This window comes from Anolis carolinensis, unplaced genomic scaffold (assembly GCF_035594765.1).
Source record: "Anolis carolinensis isolate JA03-04 unplaced genomic scaffold, rAnoCar3.1.pri scaffold_13, whole genome shotgun sequence".
In the NCBI taxonomy this organism is placed as follows: Eukaryota; Metazoa; Chordata; class Lepidosauria; order Squamata; family Dactyloidae; genus Anolis; species Anolis carolinensis.
Genome location: NW_026943824.1, coordinates 75,187 through 97,397, shown reverse-complemented (window position 1 = coordinate 97,397; position 22,211 = coordinate 75,187). Strand labels below are relative to the sequence as shown.

General features: G+C 42.3%; 1 protein-coding gene across 4 annotated transcripts in view; it reads left to right on the top strand.

Annotated features, from left to right (window-relative positions):
- The window catches only part of baiap2l1 (BAR/IMD domain containing adaptor protein 2 like 1), a 44,094-nt gene that overhangs the window by 5,082 nt on the left and 16,801 nt on the right, over nucleotides 1-22,211 (top strand). For 3 of the 4 annotated variants that reach the window (XM_062964457.1, XM_062964459.1, XM_062964458.1), the window contains one exon: nucleotides 19,272-19,347. In XM_062964457.1, coding sequence (XP_062820527.1) covers nucleotides 19,278-19,347 — 70 coding nt within the window. In that variant the 5' untranslated portion in view covers nucleotides 19,272-19,277. Of the gene's footprint in view, nucleotides 1-14,512; nucleotides 14,820-19,271; nucleotides 19,348-22,211 lie in introns of those variants that run through there. The other variant, XM_008124200.3, reaches the window with a different exon arrangement.

The window sequence follows — 22,211 nt, the reverse complement described above, 5'->3', positions numbered from 1 at the left end:
TATTAAACATCAAATTAGGTTATGATTTTACAAGTTAAGCACCAAAACATCGAGTTATACAACAAATTTGACAGAAAAAGTAGTTCAATACACAGTAATGCTATGTAGTAATTACTGTATTTACAAATTTAGCACCAAAATATCATGATGTATTGAAAACATTGACTACAAAAATGCGTTGGATAATCAATGTTGGATAAGCGAGTGTTGGATAAGTGAGACTCTACTGTGTGTGTGTGTGTGTGTGTGTGTGTGTGTATATATACACACACAGTAGAGTCTCACTTTTCCAACACTTGCATATATATATATATATATATATATATATATATATATATATATACATACCCCTCTGGAATGATGTCCAGGGTGGGAGTGTGAATGTTGCAATTAGCAAGCTTGAATAGCACTGAGTAGCCGTGAAGTTTGCAAAGTCAATCAGGGAGGGTATCTGCATGGAGGTAGCCTGGCTGTTGTGGCCTGTCTTCATTCTGGTGCTTTTTAATGCTGGCAACCAGATTTTGTTCACAAGCAAACCATGAAAATGAAAAGAATCTGGCTCTGAGTATTAAAAAGGCTCCAGCCAGTCCCGGGTGTGCCGCCGCCGTGTCCGTCTTCCTTCAGTTGAGCAGCTTGATGGAAATCGTGGCTAAATTGGGCATTAGCCTTTAGCTGAAATGCTTTTCCGCCCTCGTCGCGAGATGCAAAAATGGAAACATTGTGATGCACTTCCCACACTTAAGAGCCTGATGTCTCATATCTGGAGTCGCATCTCATGACGTAAAATAATACAATTTTCCATATGAGGATGCACCGTCCAGTCCGGACATGGATCTGAATTAATTTGGGAACAGAACGCGTCCGGCGTATGTTGTGTTTCATGGCTTTGTGGGAGGAAAGTTGGGCCCTGCCTTTGTGCAGATCGGGATGAGGGAAACACTGCAGAGTCCTGGTCACAGTCAGCAGAGATTTATATCACAGTGTAGTTGTTAGTTACAATCCCCAAAACACTGCAGAGTCCTGGTCACAGTCAGCAGAGATTTATATCACAGTGTAGTTGTTAGTTACAATCCCCAAAGCACTGCAGAGTCCTGGTCACAGTCAGCAGAGATTTATATCACAGTGTAGTTGTTAGTTACAATCCCCAAAACACTGCAGAGTCCCGGTCACAGTCAGCAGAGATTTATATCACAGTGTAGTTGTTAGTTACAATCCCCAAAAACACTGCAGAGTCCTGGTCACAGTCAGCAGAGATTTATATTACAGTGTAGTTGTTAGTTCCAATCCCCAAAGCACTGCAGAGTCCTGGTCACAGTCAGCAGAGATTTATATCACAGTGTAGTTGTTAGTTACAATCCCCAAAACACTGCAGAGTCCTGGTCACAGTCAGCAGAGATTTATATCACAGTGTAGTTGTTAGTTACAATCCCCAAAGCACTGCAGAGTCCTAGTCACAGTCAGCAGAGATTTATATCATAGTGTAGTACTTAGTTACAATCCCCAAAACACTGCAGAGTCCTGGTCACAGTCAGCAGAGATTTATAACTCAGCCTAGTAGGTTCTGTATGCTGCGTTATGTAAACACACATTCTGTCCCTCCCTGCCTAACGAATCAGATTAAATCCTTCCGAGCGAGCGCTGGCTTCCCTTTGCAGAAAGGGACAGAGATTAGTCTCCAAAGCCAAATGAGTGAGTGCTTGCACTACAATAAGCCTTAAGTAATTCATTGTGGGTGTGAGTAAGGAAATGGATCCGGCATTAAATGCGGGATTAAAATATTAATGGTGAGCATGGATTGGTGGATGGGTGCAATTCTCTGCTTCCAAAGCATCCCTTTCGGTTAAGCATCTCTCTCTCTGCAGTTTCCCAGCTAGGATGCATTTAGTCTAAAGGCATTTGAACAATATACTTCACAACCTCTGAGGATGCCTGCCATAAATGTGGTTGAAATGTCAGGAGAGAATGCTTCTGGAACATGGCAATACAGCCCGGAAAACACAGAACAACCCCATTTGGAACACATTATCCTTTTAGTCAATGTGTTGTCAAAGGCTTTCCTTGCTGTGTGTTTTTCCCAGCAGCATTCTCTCCTGGTGTTTCGCCTGCATGTGTGGCTGTCATCTTCCGAAGTTCGTTCAGAGGTCTGTTGGCAATGAATCCAGTGGGGTGCAGATACATTTCCCTGTGGAACGATGTTTCAAGCAAATGTGAATGTTGCAATGAGCAAGATGATTAGCCACGGAGATTGTAAAGTCAATCAGGGAGGGCACTTGCATATGGGCAGCCTAGCTGTTGTGGCCTGGAGGCACCCTTGGTTTGGGAGGTGTTCTCTGACTCAGTGTGAGTATCTGCCTCAATTGTATATAACTATTTGCAGCAATATAAGTATTGTTCTGCTAGTGATTATGAATGTGACTACGTGTGCCCTTCCCAACCAACTTTGAGGAAAAGAGAAGCGTGGAGGCATCGAACCACAGCTCGGAACCCACCACACCGTAAGTGCCGTCTATGGCAATATTGGTGACGGATCGGAAATAGATCTGAGAATTGGCTGCTGGAGCTTTGCTGTCGTGTTGATCAGAAATATGTTGACGGCACCAAATGTTCATGTTTTACAAAATAAGTGAGAAAACTGGAGAGATACGTTGAATTTAGAACGAATCCACAAAGAAAAAGAGCGAGAGGAGGCAGCAATGCTATTAACAAGGCGAATCACTTGTCCTTCCCGAAAATGATTTGTTTGCTGGATGGGATTATGATGCACAGAAACTGTATTGCAACCCTGTCCTAAAAGATTATAATCACTCCCTTTTCTGTTTATCTATGGTGCCGGGGATGCAAATGGCACACAGTTGTTCATCTCATGGTTTATTTATTGTTTGGTTGGAATTATTCATCTGTTTCCAAACAATGCAGACACATCCGCATCCGGAAGAGATCGCACCACTTCGCTGTTATGTTGCATCACGGTTGACAAGAAGCTGCATTCCTTCGCAAAAGAGGTTTCCGTTAGAGGTGTGAACAATATATTTTTGTTGTACTGTATTCGGGGAATTCGGATATCAAATCTCCGAAAACGAACCTGACTTCAATTCCCAGAAACCCCCTCTTGTGGGTTGTAAATGATGTTATGGAAAAAACTTTTACAAATTCCTAAAAATCTGTGGATTGGTGAAACGTTCTGAAACTTGGCAGGATTGCAGTCGTACGTGTGGCTTGCAAGTGTGGCAAGTTTCATCCCGATAGCCATAAAAATGACAGAGAAACAAGACAGAAATCTCTGTAGTTTCTTAAAAAATGTTATTGGTAAAACGTTTTAAAAAATCCTAAAAATCATTGGAGTAGTGAAACATTCTGAAATTTGGCAGGCTTACGGCCATAAATGTGGCCTACAAGTGAGGCGAGTTTCATGCTGATAGGCCACGGAATGACAGAGAAACGAGCCTCTAAAATTTCCTTATTGGCGCCCGTGGAAGAAATCTTAATGAAGCAGCTGTGCCCGGCCACGCGTGGCTGTGGCGTTGTCTGGTGGTGTTGGTGAGAAATTGTTGAGGTAGTGGTGGTATTGAATGTCTGTTGTATGGTTGTCTTTATGTTTAGTATGCACACTGAAGTGGATTATATGGCAGTGTGGACTCAAGATAATCCAGTGCAAAGCAGATAATATAAGATTCTAAATGGGTTATATAGCTGTGTGGAAGGGCCTTGAGTCTACACTGCCATATAATCCAGTTAAAATCTGTGAAAGAGGCCTAAGTGAGGCCTAACTGTGCCTGTCCCCTGGGCTGAGGAGGTTGCTAGGAGACCAAGTGGGCGGAGCTTAGCCTTCAAACTGGCAGCAATTGGATAAAAACTATTATTCCTCTCCCTGTAATTAGGACTTTATTTTTCTCTTCTTTTTGTTGTATCAGCCTAGAGCCGTGAATGATGGGTTGTGTTGTCAAATTTCGAGGTTTGGGGGCCTGTAGTTTTGTTGTTTTGTCCGCTGCCCTGATGCCATCACTCTTTTATATACAGTAGAGTCTCACTTATCCAACATAAACGGGCCGGCAGAATGTTGGATAAGCGAATATGTTGGATAATAAGGAGGCATTAAGGAAAAGCCTATTAAACATGAAATTAAGTTATGATTTTACAAATTAAGCACCAAAACATCAAGTTAGACAACAAATTTGGCAGAAAAAGTAGTTCAATACGCAGGAATGCTATGTAGTAATTACTGTATTTACTAATTTAGCACCAAAATATCACGATATATTGAAAACATTGACTACAAAAATGCATTGGATAATCCAGAACGTTGGATAAGCGAGTGTTGGATAAGTGAGACTCTACTGTATATAGATTACTAAGCTTCAGAGATCTGAATTAGGTATCGGAACGAGACACCCCCCCCCCGAATCTTTACGAAACGAAGCGTAAAATGTTCAATGCCAATGTTTCTATTTACGTTTTAAATAAAGCCAGACCTTCCCACAAATTGGGCAAAGAGGTAGCTTTGTGCAACTGGTTGATGGGCGAAGACCAGCAGCAACATCAAACTGGTTTTGTTACATCTCAGTTGGGAAAAACTGCTCAGTTGAATTGGACAACGATATAAGAGTATCTATTCCACGGTCCTTTGCAATCCAGCCTCAAAACCCTTCTGTACTCGCTGGCTTCTCTGGACCGTTCTCGTTCGCACCTCGCGCTGTTTCCAGAGGCGCTAATAATGAGAAACGTGGTTTTCTGTCGCCCCGAACCTGCCGACTGTGTCAAGGTGAGAAATTTAGGGGACGGGATGACGCAAGCGGGGCTTCCAAGACGAGCAGAGCTTATTAGTTTCTCACACGTTGTCCCGATCTGCTAAATTGATTCTCGCTGTGAAACCGAAGGAGGAGAGGAGGACCGGCTGGAAATCTCTATCCGGCCGAGATGGGCCGCGGGAGGAAGCGCGAGTCAACCACCTCATCTCTTTATATCGTTTCCCTTTGTGAAGGAAGGCATTACAAACCCAGCCTGTTTGAAAGAGTAACAATATTGCTTCTCTTCTGTAATGTTGTTACGATGACTAGACAACAACCGGGAACACCGTTCCGCGCAGTTATAGACCTAAATTTAATTCTTCGTCCACAACTAGAGTACATTCAGTCGTTACATCAGTGTTGATCTCTCCGGCAGCCGCTGATTCATTGACCATCTCACGTTGGCATCGGATGGCCCCCAATACGTTCCATAAAGATTCAGAGGGGTCTCGTTCCAATTCGTAATTCGGATCTCTGGAGCTTCATAATTGCTTCTTTAGAAGCTTGTTTCTCCGTCATTCCTAGGCCTATCAGCCTGAAACTCACCTTACGTATAGGCCACATATACGACTGTAAGCCCGCCAAATTTTGGAAAGTTTCACCAATTGGATAACCCCCACTTTGTTCCGTAAAGATATGGAGGGGGCTCATTCTGATTCGTAACTCTGATCTCCGAAGCTTTGTAGCTTAATTTCTCTGTTAGCATGTGTTCCATTGGTGCCAATGGGGAAACTTTAGAGGCTCATGTTAACTTTCCACTTCCGTATATTATATATATATATATATATATATATATATATATATATATATATATATATCCTTTTAGTTGCTAGGAAACATCAGAGCAATCGGAACAGAGTCGGAGTACAACTCCATTTACTGTGTCTGATCTAAGCTGGAAAACATCGACTGTGTGCGAGACTAACGGAAAAAGAGTTTTTCATGGAATTCCACTGAAAACAACATCGGCCTTTTCAATTGCTGACGGAAATGTACAAAAGCCGATACGGTCTGGGAGAGCGGATGGAGGGGGCGGGAACATACGCAATATATGTTCCTCGTATGTTTTATTCCATTAGTAGAGCACCAAAGAGCTCGATTGAAGATGTTTCCCGTCAACGTCACTGGAAGAAAATTCAAACAATTAGGAGCCTTGCAGGAGAGCTCTATAGTCATAACACGTATTTAGAAGATAGGTATCTATGAGTATGTTTGCATCTCTGGGAGTGAAAGTTGATGTCGTATCTCTTATGACACTTTTGTGTTCGCCCTTCCATCCTTCTTCCAAAGGGCTCCCAGGGATTGAATAATAGTAAGTAAGTAGTCCTTCCTTGCCTGTTGTTTACAACAAATAGGCTTTGAGGTTGGAGCAGCTCCAACGTCATTCGGTGAGTGACATATTGGGTTGTATTATGCAGCTGGCGGTTGTGTGGTCCTCAACGGCTGTGTCTGCACGACAAAACGAATGCAGGACTCAGTGATCTTGAATAATCGGAGCTGTCGTTTGGCAGAGAAAGCAAAAGACTTTGCAAAACTACAGCTTGCAAAATGGAAGAAATCCATTCTGTTTTTGGTTCCACTTTCAGGAAAATTTGGGGATATTCGGGAAAGTTCGTTCGGATTCGTAACTTGGAATCCTGAGTTCCGCATTCCTTTCGGTAAGATTCGGTTTATCGGCGCCAATCAGGAAACTTGCATGGCTCATTTCTCTGCCACTTTGATGGCTATAAAGATGAAACTTGCCACACTTGTAGGACACATTCCTGGCTTTAAGCCAGCCAAGTTTCAGAGCATTTGGCCCATCTGCTGATTTTTGGGAATTCTTTTAACGAAGTTTAGCCATAACATTTTGGACACACTCACGACCATATGCACCCCCCAAGTTTATTTATTTATTATTTATTTACAGCATTTATATTCCGCCCTTCTCACCCCAAAGGGGACTCAGGGCGGATCACATTACACATATAGGCAAACATTCAATGGCTTTTAACATAGAACAAAGACAAGACAAACATAGGTTCTGAGCGGGCCTCGAACTCATGACCTCCTGGTCAGAGTGATTCATTGCAGTTAATTGCAGCTGGCTTGCTCTCCCGCCTGCGCCACAGCTCGGGCCCAAAATGTTTTGCTCATACACTAATTTTTGGGGAAAATTATTAATGTTCTTACCAATAAAGTATTTCTGGGATTTGAAACCCAAACCAGCAGGCGCCACAAGAGGGAAGGAGAATAATGGGCGCCAATGGGGAGGCTTCGGAGGCCTGTCATTTCCCCGTCCCTTGCCTGCCCTCTGGTGGCCGCCGAAGACATTACAAGCCCCGCTTGGACGGAAAACCACGGGCTCCACTCACGTCCCACAGACACACCGTTTCAGTAGCACCTCTCTCTTCTCTCCGTTCCCATCAACATGTACATTTTATTTACCATTCAAATGCCTTTTTCAAAGGTTCTGATAAGAGTCAAGCAAGTGGAGTGTGTGTATCTATTATATATATATATATATATATATATATATACCCTGTTTCCCCTAAAATAAGACATCCCCAGAAAATAAGACCTAGTAGAAGTTTTGCTGAGTTGCTAAATATAAGGCCTCCCCCGAAAGTAAGACCTAGCAAAGGTTTTGTTTGGAAACATACCTGCCGAACAGAACACTAGAGCATACAGGATCGGCAAATGTATGTACCATAGAGTGTTGTACATAGAAATAATGGTAGTAACAAGAAATTCTTGATAGGATTCACAGTTTGTCTGGTTATGCTGGTTTGTGATGACAACTACTATACAGCATATAATAAATGTTCTCTCTTTTTTGTTCAACAATAAATGTGAATTCTTCTTCATGGAAAAATAAGACATCCCCTGAAAATAAGACCTAGAGCATCTTTGGGAGCAAAAATTAATATAAGACACTGTCTTATTTTCGGGGAAACACGGTATATATACACATGTGTGTGTGATTTTAGGATATTTTATTATTAGTTTTTTTGTGAATTTTTAAAAACATTTTTGTGAATATTTTATGGTTAGTTTTTTTGTGCATTTTGAACATTTTAATGATTATTTTGTGAATTTTTTTATGATTAGTTTTTGGTGCATTTTTGAACATTTTTTTAGATCATTTTTGCAAATTGTTATAACAATAATAATAATAACAACTTTATTTTTATACCCTGCCTCTATCTCCCCAAAGGGGACTCAGGGCGGCTTACATGGGGCCGTGCCCAAATAAAAACAATAGCAATATAAAACACAACAACAGACGAGACATGCAAAATGATAAAAATGTAAACATTTGCCAATAAAAACAAATGACAAGAACTAATAAAAACATGGATTAAAACGGAGAGGTTTATTTATTTATTATTTATTACAATATTTATATCCCGCCCTTCTCACCCAACAGGGGACTCAGGGCGGCTTACAATAAAACAGACATATAAAAACAGTACAATACACTATAAATTAGTTAAAAAATTAACTTACATATAACATTCATAAAATGCATTTATAAAATATAGATAGGCGTGTACAAGTTTAAAAGACTGGGTCTGTCAATTGAGTTCCAGTATACATAATAGTAATTAATGCTGCTGATTCTTATTCAAAAGCCTGGCCCCACCACCAGGTTTTTACCTTCCTACGGAAGGATAGGAGGGAGGGAGCCTGCCTGACTTCAATGGGGAGGGCGTTCCATAGGCGGGGAGCCACTACTGAAAAGGCCCTGTCTCTCGTCCCTGCCAGACGCACCTGTGAGGCTGACGGGACCACGAGCAGGGCCTCATCCGACGATCTTAAGCTTCGAGGTGGGTCATAGCGGGAGACACGTTTGGATAGATAAGCTGGGCCGGAACCGTTTAGAGCTTTATAGGCTAAAGCCAGCACCTTGAATTGTGCTCGGTAGCTAATCGGCAGCCAGTGGAGCTGACGTAACAGAGGAGTAGTACGCTCCCTGAACGCCGCTCCAGTTATTAACCTGGCAGCTTCCCGTTGGACTAATTGAAGCTTCCGAACAGTCTTCAAAGGCAGCCCCACGTAGAGTGCGTTGCAGTAGTCTAAACGGGATGTAACAAGGGCGTGGACCACCGTGGCCAAGTCTGGCTTCCCAAGGTACGGTCGCAGCTGGCGCATAAGTTTTAATTGTGCGAAGGCTCCCCTAGCCACCGCTGAGACCTGGGGCTCCAGGCTCAACGATGAGTCCAGGAGAAGAACCCCCAGACTGCGCACCTGCGCCTTCAGGGGGAGTGTGACCCCATCCAGCACAGGCTGTAACCCTATACCCTGTTCGGCCTTCCGACTGACCAGGAGGACCTCTGTCTTGTCTGGATTCAATTTCAATTTGTTGGCCCTCATCCAGTCCGACACAGCGGCCAAGCACCGGTTCAGGACCTGGGCAGCCTCCTTAGTGACAGGTGGGAAGGAGTGACAGAGCTGGACATCATCTGCGTACAGATGACACCGGACCCCGAAACTCCTGATGATCTCTCCCAGCGGCTTCATGTAGATGTTAAACAACATGGGAGACAGTACAGAACCCTGCGGGACCCCACAAGTCAACGGTTGTGGGGCCGAGCAGGCGTCCCCCAATGACACCATCTGGGACCGACCCTCCAGGAAGGACCGGAGCCACTGCAGGACAGTACCTCCAAGTCCCATTCCTGCGAGGCGTCCCAGAAGGACTTGTAAAAGTAGGCTGGATAAGGTGCACCTTATACATATTGTAAACATGAGGTGACTGATAAAGTGATGCAAATTCTTGAAAGTGCAAATTAGGATGGGAATAGACCCTGCTGTGTCTATATCAAGTTGACAAAGGTAAAAAGTGCAAACCGGTACAGGAATGGTCGTAGATACAGGATGGTTATGGGGCTGAGCAATCTTTATCCAAAGGCCTGAGTGAAGAGCCGGGTGTTCAAGCTCTTTCTGAATGCTACCAGGGTGGGGGCTTGCCTGAGCTTTTGTGAGATATTTTGTGTGTGACTGGGTGGCTGTGGGTTTCCCCGTCTGCCTGGCCACGTTTTCCGAATGCCGTTCCCTGTGTGGCCGTGGTATGGAGCCACGTGGTTCCTTGCAGAGACTTCCGACTGGAGACGGCATTGGCTGCCAATGCCTGAGACATTTGCGTTCCTTCCGAGCTCAGCTTCAGTTAAGCTCATAATAATGGAAACATGATGATTTTCCTGGAAAAAAGATAACGTTGTGAGCGTAATCCCGTGCCGTCCTGCGGAATCTATATTGCCGGGTGGGTTGGTCTTGAACAAGCAGCGAAGGGCAATGAGCAGCTTTTTTCCTGGCGGAGACCAGACCGGCCAAAACCCGTCGGTTGACTTTGAGACGGAGCTTTCCTTCCTGGAGGTGGGGGCCCCACTCGGTCTTCCTCCTCCTCCTCCTCCTCCTCCTGCGTTTTCCTTGCCCTTTGCCATCTCTCCAGCCAAAGCCCAACACAATGAAGCCGGCCTTAATAATAATAATAATAATAATAATAATAATAATAATAATAATAATAATAATAATAATTCGCTCACGAATGGGACCCTGAAGAAGGAGACAGAAGGCCTGATCCTTGCAGCCCAGGAGCAAGCCATCAGAACAAAGGCAATCAAGGCCAAGATCGAAAAATCAGCTGATGACCCAAAGTGCAGACTGTGCAAGGAAACAGATGAAACCATTGATCATATCCTCAGCTGCTGTAAGAAAATTGCACAGACAGACTACAAACAGAGGCACAACTATGTGGCCCAAATGATTCATTGGAACTTATGCCTCAAGTATCACCTCCCTGCAGTTAAGAACTGGTGGGATCACAAACCTGCAAAAGTATTGGAAAATGAACACGCAAAGATATTGTGGGACTTCCGAATCCAGACTGACAAAGTTCTGGAACACAACACACCAGACATCACAGTTGTGGAAAAGAAAAAGGTTTGGATCATTGATGTTGCCATCCCAGGTGACAGTCGCATTGAAGAAAAACAACAGGAAAAACTCAGCCGCTATCAGGACCTCAAGATTGAACTTCAAAGACTCTGGCAGAAACCAGTGCAGGTGGTCCCAGTGGTGATGGGCACACTGGGTGCTGTGCCAAAAGATCTCAGCCGGCATTTGGAAACAATAGACATTGACAAAATTACGATCTGCCAACTGCAAAAGGCCACCTTACTGGGATCTGCACGCATCATCCGAAAATACATCACACAGTCCTAGACACTTGGGAAGTGTTCGACTTGTGATTTTGTGATACGAAATCCAGTATATCTATCTTGTTTGCTGGGTCATAATAAAATAATAATAATAATAATAATAATAATAATAATAATAATAATAATACATCACACAGTCCTAGACACTTGGGAAGTGTTCGACTTGTGATTTTGTGAAACGAAATCCAGCATATCTATCTTGTTTGCTGTGTCATACAACGTCGTTGTGTCAATAATAATAATAATAATAATAATAATAATAATAATACTTTATTTATACCCTGCCACCATCTCCCCGGGTGGACTCAGGGCGGCTTACATGGGGCAGAGGCCCAAACAACATAAGGACAAAATATAAGCAACATAATACAAGTCACAATATAAAAAAGATAAAACAGTAATACAATATATCGATTAAAACAACAATACAAAAATTAAAAAATTGCATTTAAAACACATCAAATCCTTCACCATTGGTCAGCTTTGTCCAGGGAAAATGCAGGTTGCTCTACCTGAAATATACCCACAGACTGAAATAGGTACTATTTTTTGTGAAGGGCCAGCTGACAGAGGGTGCCTCCAGGCAGCAACAGCCAGGCTACCTCTATGCAGCACTGACTGATGGACTTTGCAGACTTCATGGCTGCTCAGCGCTATTCAAGCTTTCTCGTTGCAACATTGACACTTGCGTCGTCTCAATGTTTTTTGTGAAGGGCCAACTGACAGAGGGCGTCTCCAGGCAGCAACAGCTAAGCTACTTCTATGCAGCACTTACTGATGGACTTTGCAGACTTCATGGCTGCTCAGCGCTATTCAAGCTTTCTCGTTGCAACATTGACACTTGTGTCATGTGTCAATGTTTTTTGTGAAGGGCCAGCTGACAGAGGGCGCCTCCAGGCAGCAACAGCCAAGCTACCTCTATGCAGCACTTACTGATGGACTTTGCAGACTTCATGGCTGCTCAGCGCTATTCAAGCTTTCTCGTTGCAACATTGACACTTGCGTCAAGGAGAGAAAGGTGCCGTGTGTATAGGAATGCGTCCACGTCCCGACCTGGGCTGAGTATATTATCCACATGACAGAATACGATTGCAGGAGGACTTACTTCCCCGTGCGTGTAGGACACCCGAAGCACAGAGCGTGACAGTATCCGTAGGAGAAGAGGACAGAAGAGAAGTCCTTTCATGCGCTGCCTCGCACACCGGTCACTGAACACCTGGGTGTGACTGTCGCTCACACTTCAGTGAACCAGAACGCAAAGGGAATTGGCAGTCGCGGCCCGAGAGTGAGAACATCTCCGGCAGAAGAGACATCCGTCATCCCCACGGAGAAGACCGGCCCACCGGCGGCCTCGGCAGAAACCAAGCAGAACGTTTGCTGATAGCGATGCGCCGCAGCCCGGGCTCTGATTTGCAGCCCTTGGACTCTGGCTTTGCCCTTCACGTTGACTTTGCTCCACAGGCCTCGCCACCTCTGAGGGTGCCTGCCACAGGGGTGGGCGGAACATCAGGAGAGAGTGCTGCTTCTGGGACATGGCCAGGCAGCCTGGAAAGCTCACAGCAACGCAATAATAATAACAACAACAACGGAACAATAATAAAATAAAATGACAAAATAAGAATATAAAATAATATAATAATAAAATAACAAAATAATATTATAAAATAATAATAAAATAAAAATATAATAATAAAAGTAAAGGATTTCCCCTGACGTTAAGTCCAGTCGTGTCCGACTCTGGGGGTTGGTGCTCATCTCCATTTCTAAGCCAAAGAGCCTGCGTTGTCCGTAGACACCTCCAAGGTCATGTGGACTGCATAGAGCGCCGTTACCTTCCCGCTGGAGCGGTACCTATTGATCTACTCACATTGGCATGTTTTCGAACTGCTAGGTTGGAAGGAGCTGGGGCTAACAGCAGGTGCTCATTCCGCTCCCGGGATTTGAACCCGGGACCTTTTGGTCCGCAAGTTCAGCAGCTTAGCGCTTTAACACACTGCGCCACCGGGGACCCCATTTAAAGAAAAACAATAGAATAATAAATTAAATAAAAATAAAAGAATAAATTAAAATAATAATAATAAATTAAATTAAAGAATAAATAAATAATAATAATAATAATAATAATAATAATAATAATAATAACAAATGCAATTATGGCCAAGATCGAAAAATCAGCTGATGACCCAAAATGCAGACTCTGCAAAGAAACTGACGAAACCATGGATCATATCCTCAGCTGCTGTAAGAAAATCGCACAGACAGACTACAAACAGAGGCACAACTGTGTGGCCCAAATGATCCATTGGAACTTATGCCTCAAGTACCACCTGCCAGCAGCAAAGAACTGGTGGGATCACAAACCTGCAAAAGTCTTGGAAAATGAGCAGGCAAAGATACTGTGGGACTTCCGAATCCAGACTGACAAAGTTCTGGAACACAACACACCAGACATCACAGTTGTGGAAAAGAACAAGGTTTGGATCATTGATGTTGCCATCCCAGGTGACAGTCGCATTGACGAAAAACAACAGGAAAAACTCAGCCGCTATCAGGACCTCAAGATTGAACTTCAAAGACTGGCAGAAACCAGTGCAGGTGGTCCCGGTGGTGATGGGCACACTGGGTGCCGCGCCAAAAGATCTCAGCTGGCATTTGGAAACCATAGACATTGACAAAATCACGATCTGCAAAAGGCCACCCAACTGGGATCTGCACGCATCATCCGAATATACAACACACAGTCCTAGACACTTGGGAAGTGTTCGACTTGTGATTTTGTGAAACGAAATCCAGCATGTCTATCTTATTTGCTGTGTCATACAACGTTGTTGTGTCAATAATAATAATAATAATAATAATACATGACACAGTCCTAGACACTTGGGAAGTGTTCGACTTGTGATTTTGTGAAACGAAATCCAGAATGCCTATCTTGTTTTCTGTGTAATAATAATAATAATAATAAGTCACACAGTCCTAGACACTTGGGAAGTGTTCGACGTGATTTTGTGATATGACATCCAGCATATCTATCTTGTTTGCTGTGTCATAATCTATATATATAAAAGAGTGATGGCATCACGGCGACCCGCAAAACAACAAAACTACAGGCCCCCCAACCTCGAAATTTGACAACACAACCCCTCATCCACGCCTCTAGGTTGATACAACAAAAAGAAAAGAAAAATAAAGTCCTAATTAGAGAGAGAGGAATAATTGCTTTTATCCAATTGCTGCCAGTTAGAAGGCTAAGCTGTGTTCACTTGGTCTCCTAGCAACCCGCTCAGCCCAGGGGACCCTTGACCTTAACGACCACCCATTCCTCAATACTTTATTTCCCATACCACCATGCTTCGCCACAGCAACACGTGGCCGGGCACAGCTAGTAAAATAATAATGTTTTGAAGTCAGAAGTAACCAATCCGGGTCTCTGTTTTCGTCCTTGCAGGGAAGCGTTCGGCCGGCAGAGGGCGCTCTCTGTCTCTCGGTCGGTGCTTGTGCTGGAGGGCGGGGCCCCCGGGAGGGCTGGAACTTGGAGCCAAACTCGGCCGTCCTGCCCGGCCCTGCCTTCGGGCCTCCCTCCCTCCCTCCCTCGTTCCTTCCTTGGAGCGGCTCCGCCCAGGCGGGCAGTGCCCGGGAGAAGCCGCCGGAGCAGGAAGCACGGGCTCCGTCTCCCCCTCGCTCCCTCGCTCGCTCGCTCCCTGCCTGGCTGGCTGGCTGGCTGGGAGAAGGAGGAAGAAAAGAAAGAAAGAAAGAGAGAGAGAGAGAGAGAAAAAGAGAGATGTCGCGGGACCCCGAGGAAGTCAACAAGCTCACGGAAAACACCTACAAAGTGAGTGAGTGGAAGGAGAGAGAAGTGGGCTCAGAAGGAAGGAAGGAAAAAGAGAAAGAGAAAGAAAGAAGAGGGGACGGGGAGGAAAGGAAGGAAGGAAGGAAGGAAGGAAGGAAGGAAGGAAGGAAGGAAGGAAGGAAGGAAGGAAGGAAGGAAGGAAGGAAGGAAGGAGAGAGAGTCAGGGAGAGGCAGGAAAGTTTGGAAGTTGGGGAACCACATGGGACAGGAAAGTCATAACTAATAATAATGAAAATATTAGAGAAGCAGGGAAGTTGGGGAACAAGAACAGGAAAATAATCATCATAATAATAATTAGTAGTAAAGAAGCAGGAAAGTTGGGGAAGAAGAACAGGAAAATAATAATAATAATAATAATAATAATAATAAAGAAGAAGCAGGAAATTTGGGGAACAAGAACAGGAAAATAATAATAATAATAAATAATAACTAAAGAAGCAGGAAAGTTGGGGAACAAGAACAGGAAAATAATAATAATGATAATAGGAGCCTGGAAAGTTGTAGGAAGCAGGAAGTTGGGAGAAGTAGGAAATAATAATAATTTAATAACTTTTAAATTGATTCACAATGTATTGTACAATTTTTTATATGTGTTTTTATTGTAAGCCGCCCTGAGTCCCCTATTGGGTGAGAAGGGCGGGATATAAATATTGTAATAAATAAATAAATAATAGTAAAGAAGCAGGAAAGTTGGGGAACAACAACAGGAAAATAATAATCATAATAATGAGAACCTGGAAAGTTGTGGGAAGCAGAAAGTTGAAAGAAGTAAGAAATAATAATAATAATAATAAATAGTAAAGAAGCAGGAAAGTTGGGGAAGAAGAACAGGAAAACAACAATAATAATAATAATAGAGAAGCAAGAAACTAAGGGAACAAGAACAGGATAATAATAATGACGATGATGAAAATAATAATAATAATAATAAGAAGAAGAAGAGGGAAGCAGGAAAGTTGGGGAACAAGAACAGGAAATAATAATAATAATGGGAACCTGGAAAGTTGTGGGAAGCAGAAAGTTGGGAGAAGTAGGAAATAATAATAATAATAATAATAATAAATAAAGAAACAGGAAAGTTGGGGAGCAAGAACAGGATGATGATGATAATAATAATAATAATAATAATAATAATAATAATAGAGAAGCAAGAAACTAAGGCAACAAGAACAGGATAATGATTATTATTATTAATAATAAGAGGGAAGCAGGAAAGTTGGGAGAAGTAGGATAGGACAGGATAATAATAATAATAACAATAATAATAATAGATATGTAGCCACTTTGAGTCGTCTTTGGGAGGGATAAAGTGGGGTATAAATAATAATATATAATAATAATATATAATAATAATAATAGGTATTTATGTATGTATATATACACCCGTTATCAGCTAGAAATAGCCGTGGTGATTACTGGAAGGTTGGTGAAAGTCCAATGATGCCAAAGATTTATGGGAGCGTTGTGCACCCCGGGGTCGAAATCGCCCGCATTCCTCCGTTACGGTTGCCCAATGATGTTGCAGCTCAGCAGCATTCGCATTGCTGGCGATTCCCGGCTGCTCTTCCAAAGGATCCTGTGCTTGTCATAATGGTCGGGCTTAATTACGGAAAGAGCGGCCCTGGTTTCGGTATCCGCCCTTGCAGTCGGGCTCCACGCCTGCCCGTCATCGGTTGTGTGTGTGGTGTTTACGCCGCACGTGAAAGCATTTTCGCCTTCCCTCCTCCTTCTGGATCCTGCCGATGAGTTTGCGGGAGGGAGAAAGTTCTGCTTCATAATTATGCGCAGCGCATGTATGATTATAATAGTGTGTTTGCTTTGCCCGAGGCCAGAACAAGGCCACAGGATTAACATGAAACGGGAGGTGTCGACAATAACAGGGATGCCGATCAGTATCACCGTGCGCATCCAATTACCGGAATGACAGCCAATTACACATAAAAGTTACGAGAATGGTGGATAAGGTCAGAACGGGACAGTGAGCGCCACCCGGGCAAAGGAGGCAAAAGGGAACAAAGGCCAGGCCGCTTCAGTAATAATAATGATAATGATGATAATAATAATATAATAATAATAATAAGAAGAAGAAGAAGAAGACCCTTGCAGCCCAGGAGCAAGCCATCAGAACAAATGCAATTAAGGCCAAGATTGAAAAATCAGCTGATGACCCAAAATGCAGACTCTGCAAGGAAACCGACGAAACCATGGATCATATCCTCAGCTGCTGTAAGAAAATCGCACAGACAGACTACAAACAGAGGCACAACTATGTGGCCCAAATGATCCATTGGAACTTATGCCTCAAGTGCCACCTGCCAGCAGCAAAGAACTGGTGGGATCACAAACCTGCAAAAGTCTTGGAAAATGAGCACGCAAAGATACTGTGGGACTTCCGAGTCCAGACTGACAAAGTTCTGGAACACAACACACCAGACATCACAGTTGTGGAAAAGAACAAGGTTTGGATCATTGATGTTGCCATCCCAGGTGACAGTCGCATTGACGAAAAACAACAGGAAAAACTCAGCCGCTCTCAGGACCTCAAGACTGAACTTCAAAGACTCTGGCAGAAACCAGTACAGGTGGTCCCGGTGGTGATGGGCACACTGGGTGCCGTGCCAAAAGATCTCAGCCGGCATTTGGAAACAATAGACATTGGCAAAATTACGATCTGCCAACTGCAAAAGGCCACCCTACTGGGATCTGTGTGCATCATCTAAAAATACATCACACAGTCCTACACACTTGGGAAGTGTTCAACTAGTGATTTTGTGAAACGAAATGTCTATCTTGTTTGCTGTGTCATACAATAATAATAATAATAATAATAATAATGCACTAATAATAATAAATAAATAAATAAAATAATAATAATGTCTTCAGGCAATAAGCATTCAAGGGCCAGTGAGTGCCACCTGGGTTGAGGGTGTCTCCAAGGCAGCAAACACTCAAAGGGAACAAAGTTTAGGCTAGTTCTATAATAATAATAATAATAATAATAATAATAATAATAATAATGCTAACAACCGAGCGGGAAATGCGCAATGTGGAGGGCAAAGCAACCGACACGGAACAAACACCGCGTTGTCCGGTGTGTCAAGGATCGCCTTCCACGCTTCACTGCACTCCGTGCAAGGTTCTGCCAAGCAAGTCTATTTTCCTCTGGATTGCTTCCTGCCCAGACACATAATAATATAAGTAATAATAATAATATTGAAGCGTGGAAGGCGATCCTTGACACACCGGACAACGCTGTGTTTGTTCCGTGTCGGTTGCTTTGTCCTCCGCATTGTGCATTTCCCGCTCGGTTGTTAGCATAATACTAACACTAACTTTGGAAAAGTAAATGAAGTGGTCCTGAATGCAAAGCTCTCTAAATCTGTTAAACTCGATGGAAACCCCTTGCAAATAGCAAAGGAAAAGGGATTGCATCTGTCATACCTATAACTATATCTCAGTCGTGTCTATGGCTGGATGGTCATCTGTCGGGACTGATTGGTTTGTGCTTTTCCTGCCTGGCAGGAATAGAGGTTGGGCTGGATGCCCTTTAGGGGTCCAACTAGTAATAGGAATTACCAACTAGGAATCTGTATCTATCATATCTATATATCTCAGTCATGTCTACAGCTGGATGGCCATCTGTTGGGAGTGATTGGGTTGTGCTTTTCCTGCCTGGCAGGAATAGAGGTTGGGCTGGATGCCCTTTAGGGGTCCCTACCAACTAGGAATCTGTATCTAGCATATTATCTATCTACATCTCATCCATGTCTGCGGCTCGATGGCCATCTGTCGGGAAGGATTGGGTTGTGCTTTTCCTGCTTTGTGGAATAGAGGCTGGAGTGGATGCCCTTTAGGGGTCCCTTTCTGTCAGTACTTTGGAGGTCTGAAAAGGGGGTGCAACTATTATGTGAGGAATCCTAACATACTGAAAATAGGACTCTGAAAGGGGGAATGCGACTACAGTAGAGTCTCACTTATCCAACGTTTTGGATTATCCAACGCATTTTTGTAGTCAATGTTTTCAATACATCGTGATATTTTGGTGCTAAATTTGTAAATACAGTAATTACTACGTAGCATTACTTCATATTGAACTACTTTTTCTGTCAAATGTGTTGTATAACATGATGTTTTGGTGCTTAATTTTAAAAATCATAACCTAATTTGATGTTTAATAGGCTTCTCCTTAATCTCTCCTTATTATCCAACATATTTGCTTATCCAACGTTCTGCTGGCCCGTTTATGTTGGATAAGTGAGACTCAACTGTATTATGCGATGAAATTCCTATGTACTAAATATACCCAAAGCCGCACCACTTCACTGCATCTGGATTCACCTGTCCAGGTGTTCATATAGATCATTTCAGGTTGTTTTGCATGAAGTTGCGTGTATAAGTGTAATGATCTCTCTCTTGGTTGTTGTTCTTTCCCAGAATGTGATGGAACAGTTCAATCCCGGGCTGCGGAACTTAATAAACCTGGGCAAGAACTACGAAAAGGCCGTCAGCGGTAAGGCTCCCTCACGCACTCACTTGTTTAATAGATCTTTTTTTAAAATAGTGATTTTTATTGTAATATATAAATAATGTATACAGTGAAAGCGAGGAAAACATTGGTGAAAGATTAGAGAGATGTAAGTACAAGATGAAAACCAAGGATTGAATAAGTAATAGAGATAGTTCAACAAAATAATAATGATTAAAAAAAAGAAAAAAAGAGAAAAAAAGAAAAAAACTTGTTTATTAGATCTTGTATTGTAAATGTACAGGATTGCAGCACGACGAGGGCATCATCACTTAAGTTCCTTCCAACACAATACGTATATGGAAGTATGAATATGTGTTGTGACTTCAACTCTCACAATTCCTTACAGCTGGTAATAATAATATTGTATTATAATAATATATCAAAATAATAATAATAATAATAATATAAAAAGGTAAAGGTAAAGGTTTTCCCCGGACGTTAAGTCCAGTCATGTCTGACTCTGGGGGTTGGTGCTCATCTCCATTTCTAAGCCAAAGAGCCGGCGTTGTCCGTAGACACCTCCAAGGTCATGTGGCCACTGGCATGACTGCATGGAGCGCCATTATCTTCCCGCCGGAGCGGTACCTATTGATCTACTCACATTGGCATGTTTTCAAACTGCTAGGTTGGCAGGAGCTGGAGCTAACAGTGGGTGCCCATTCCGCTCCCGGGATTTGAACCTGGGGCCTTTTGGTCTGCAAGTTCAGCAGCTCAGTGCTTTAACACGCTGTGCCACCAGGGACCCCTATATATTAATAAATATATTTTAATATATTAATCTATATATATAAAAGGGTAATGAAATTTCAGCCTAGGACAAAACAACAAAACTACACATCCCAGAAACACTAAACTTGGCAGCACAACCCCTCATCCATGCCTCTACGTTCATACAACAAAAAGAAAAGAAAAACAAAGTCCTAATTAGAGGGAGAGGAATAATTGTTTTTATCCGATTGCTGCCAGTTAGAAGGCTAAGCTCCGCCCACTTGGTCACCTAGCAACCCACTCAGCCCAGGGGACAGGCAGAGTTAGACCTCACTTAGGCCTCTTCCACACTGCCTATAAAATACTGATTATCAGATTTGAACTGGATTATATGGCAGTGTAGACACAAGGCAGCTATATAACCCATTTATAATGGACTTAATGTAAGGTAAAACCTTTACCCTTTACCTTAACTTAATGTGGCGAAGTATGGTGGTATGGGAAATAAAGTATTGAGTTAAGGTAAAGGGTAAAGGTTTTACCTTAACTACCACCAGTTCCTCAATACAGTACAGTCTCACTTATCCAACATAAACGGGCTGGCAGAATGTTGGATAAGCGAATATGTTGGATAATGAGAGATGAAGGAGAAGCCTATTCAAAATCAAATTAGGTTATGATTTTACAAATGAAGCACCAAAACATCATGTTATACAACAAATTTGACAGAAAAAGTTGTTCAATACGCAGTTATGCTATGCAGTCATTACTGTATTTACGAATTTAGCACCGAAATATCACGATATATTGAAAACATTGACTTTAAAAATGCGTTGGATAATCCAGAACATTGTATAAGCGAGTGTTGGATAAGTGAGACTCTACTGTACTTTATTTCCCGTACCACCATACTTTGCCACAGCAACGCGTGGCGGGGCATAGCTAGTATATATTAATATATTAAAATAATAATAAAAATAATAATAATACAATAATAAAATAGTAATACTACAATATAATAATATAAAAATAATAATATAATAACTTATAATAATTTGCCCCATGGCTGTGTGGACGCCTGGGAACGGAGTCACTGATTGAGCCATGCGCATGAGTCATCATGGCCGTACATACTGAACAATTCACCCGCCTGGAACAAGACACGGCCGTTTGCATACACGGCCCGTGTCCTTTGATAATCATCTTGCAACTGCCTTCTGGACATTTTTAAGTTCATGTACAAAGTGGGAGGAAAACCTTATTGATGTGTCTCACGGCTGGCTGGCGTGTTGTTATGGGGCAGTGAATCACTTGGTCTGTCTGGACAGGAAAATGACCCCGTCATGGGTTCGTGTTGGGAAAGAATAGTGATGTTATCAAGTGCTGCTCCAAAACGAAGCCTTTGCCTGTTTTATTTATTTATTTACAGTATTTTATTCCCACCAATATATGCAATTGCAATCATAGCTCGCTTAGGGTAAAAATTATTATTATTATTATCATCATTTATTATTATTGACACAACCACATTGTATCATTGTATCGTATCACAAAATCACCCGCCAAACACCCGTCCAAGTGTTTAGGACTGTGTGATGTATCATCTATTATTATTATTATTATTATTATTATTATTATTATTATTATTATTATTATTTTATAGTCTGACACAGCAAACAAGATACATATGCTGGATTTCGTATCACAAAATCACAAGTCGAACAGTTCCCAAGTGTCTAGGACTGTGTGATTATTATTATTATTTTTCATTTATTTATATTTGCACACTGCATTATCTCTCCCGAAGGAGACTCAAAACAACTGTTAGGAATATTTCTAACTTTTTAATGGTAATAGGTGAAGCATAGCCTCAAAATTATTATTATTATTATTATTATTATTATTATTATTATTATTATTAAGTATGACACAGCAAACAAGATAGATATGCTGGATTTTGTTTCACAAAATCACAAGTCGAACACGTCCTAAGTGTCTAGGATTGTGTGATGTATTTTTGGATGATGTGCTCAGATCCCAGTAGGGTGGCCTTTTGCACCTATTATTATTATTATTATGTTTATTTATGTCCCGCTTTTTCTCTCCACAAGGAGACTCAAAGCAGCTGACATTACAGT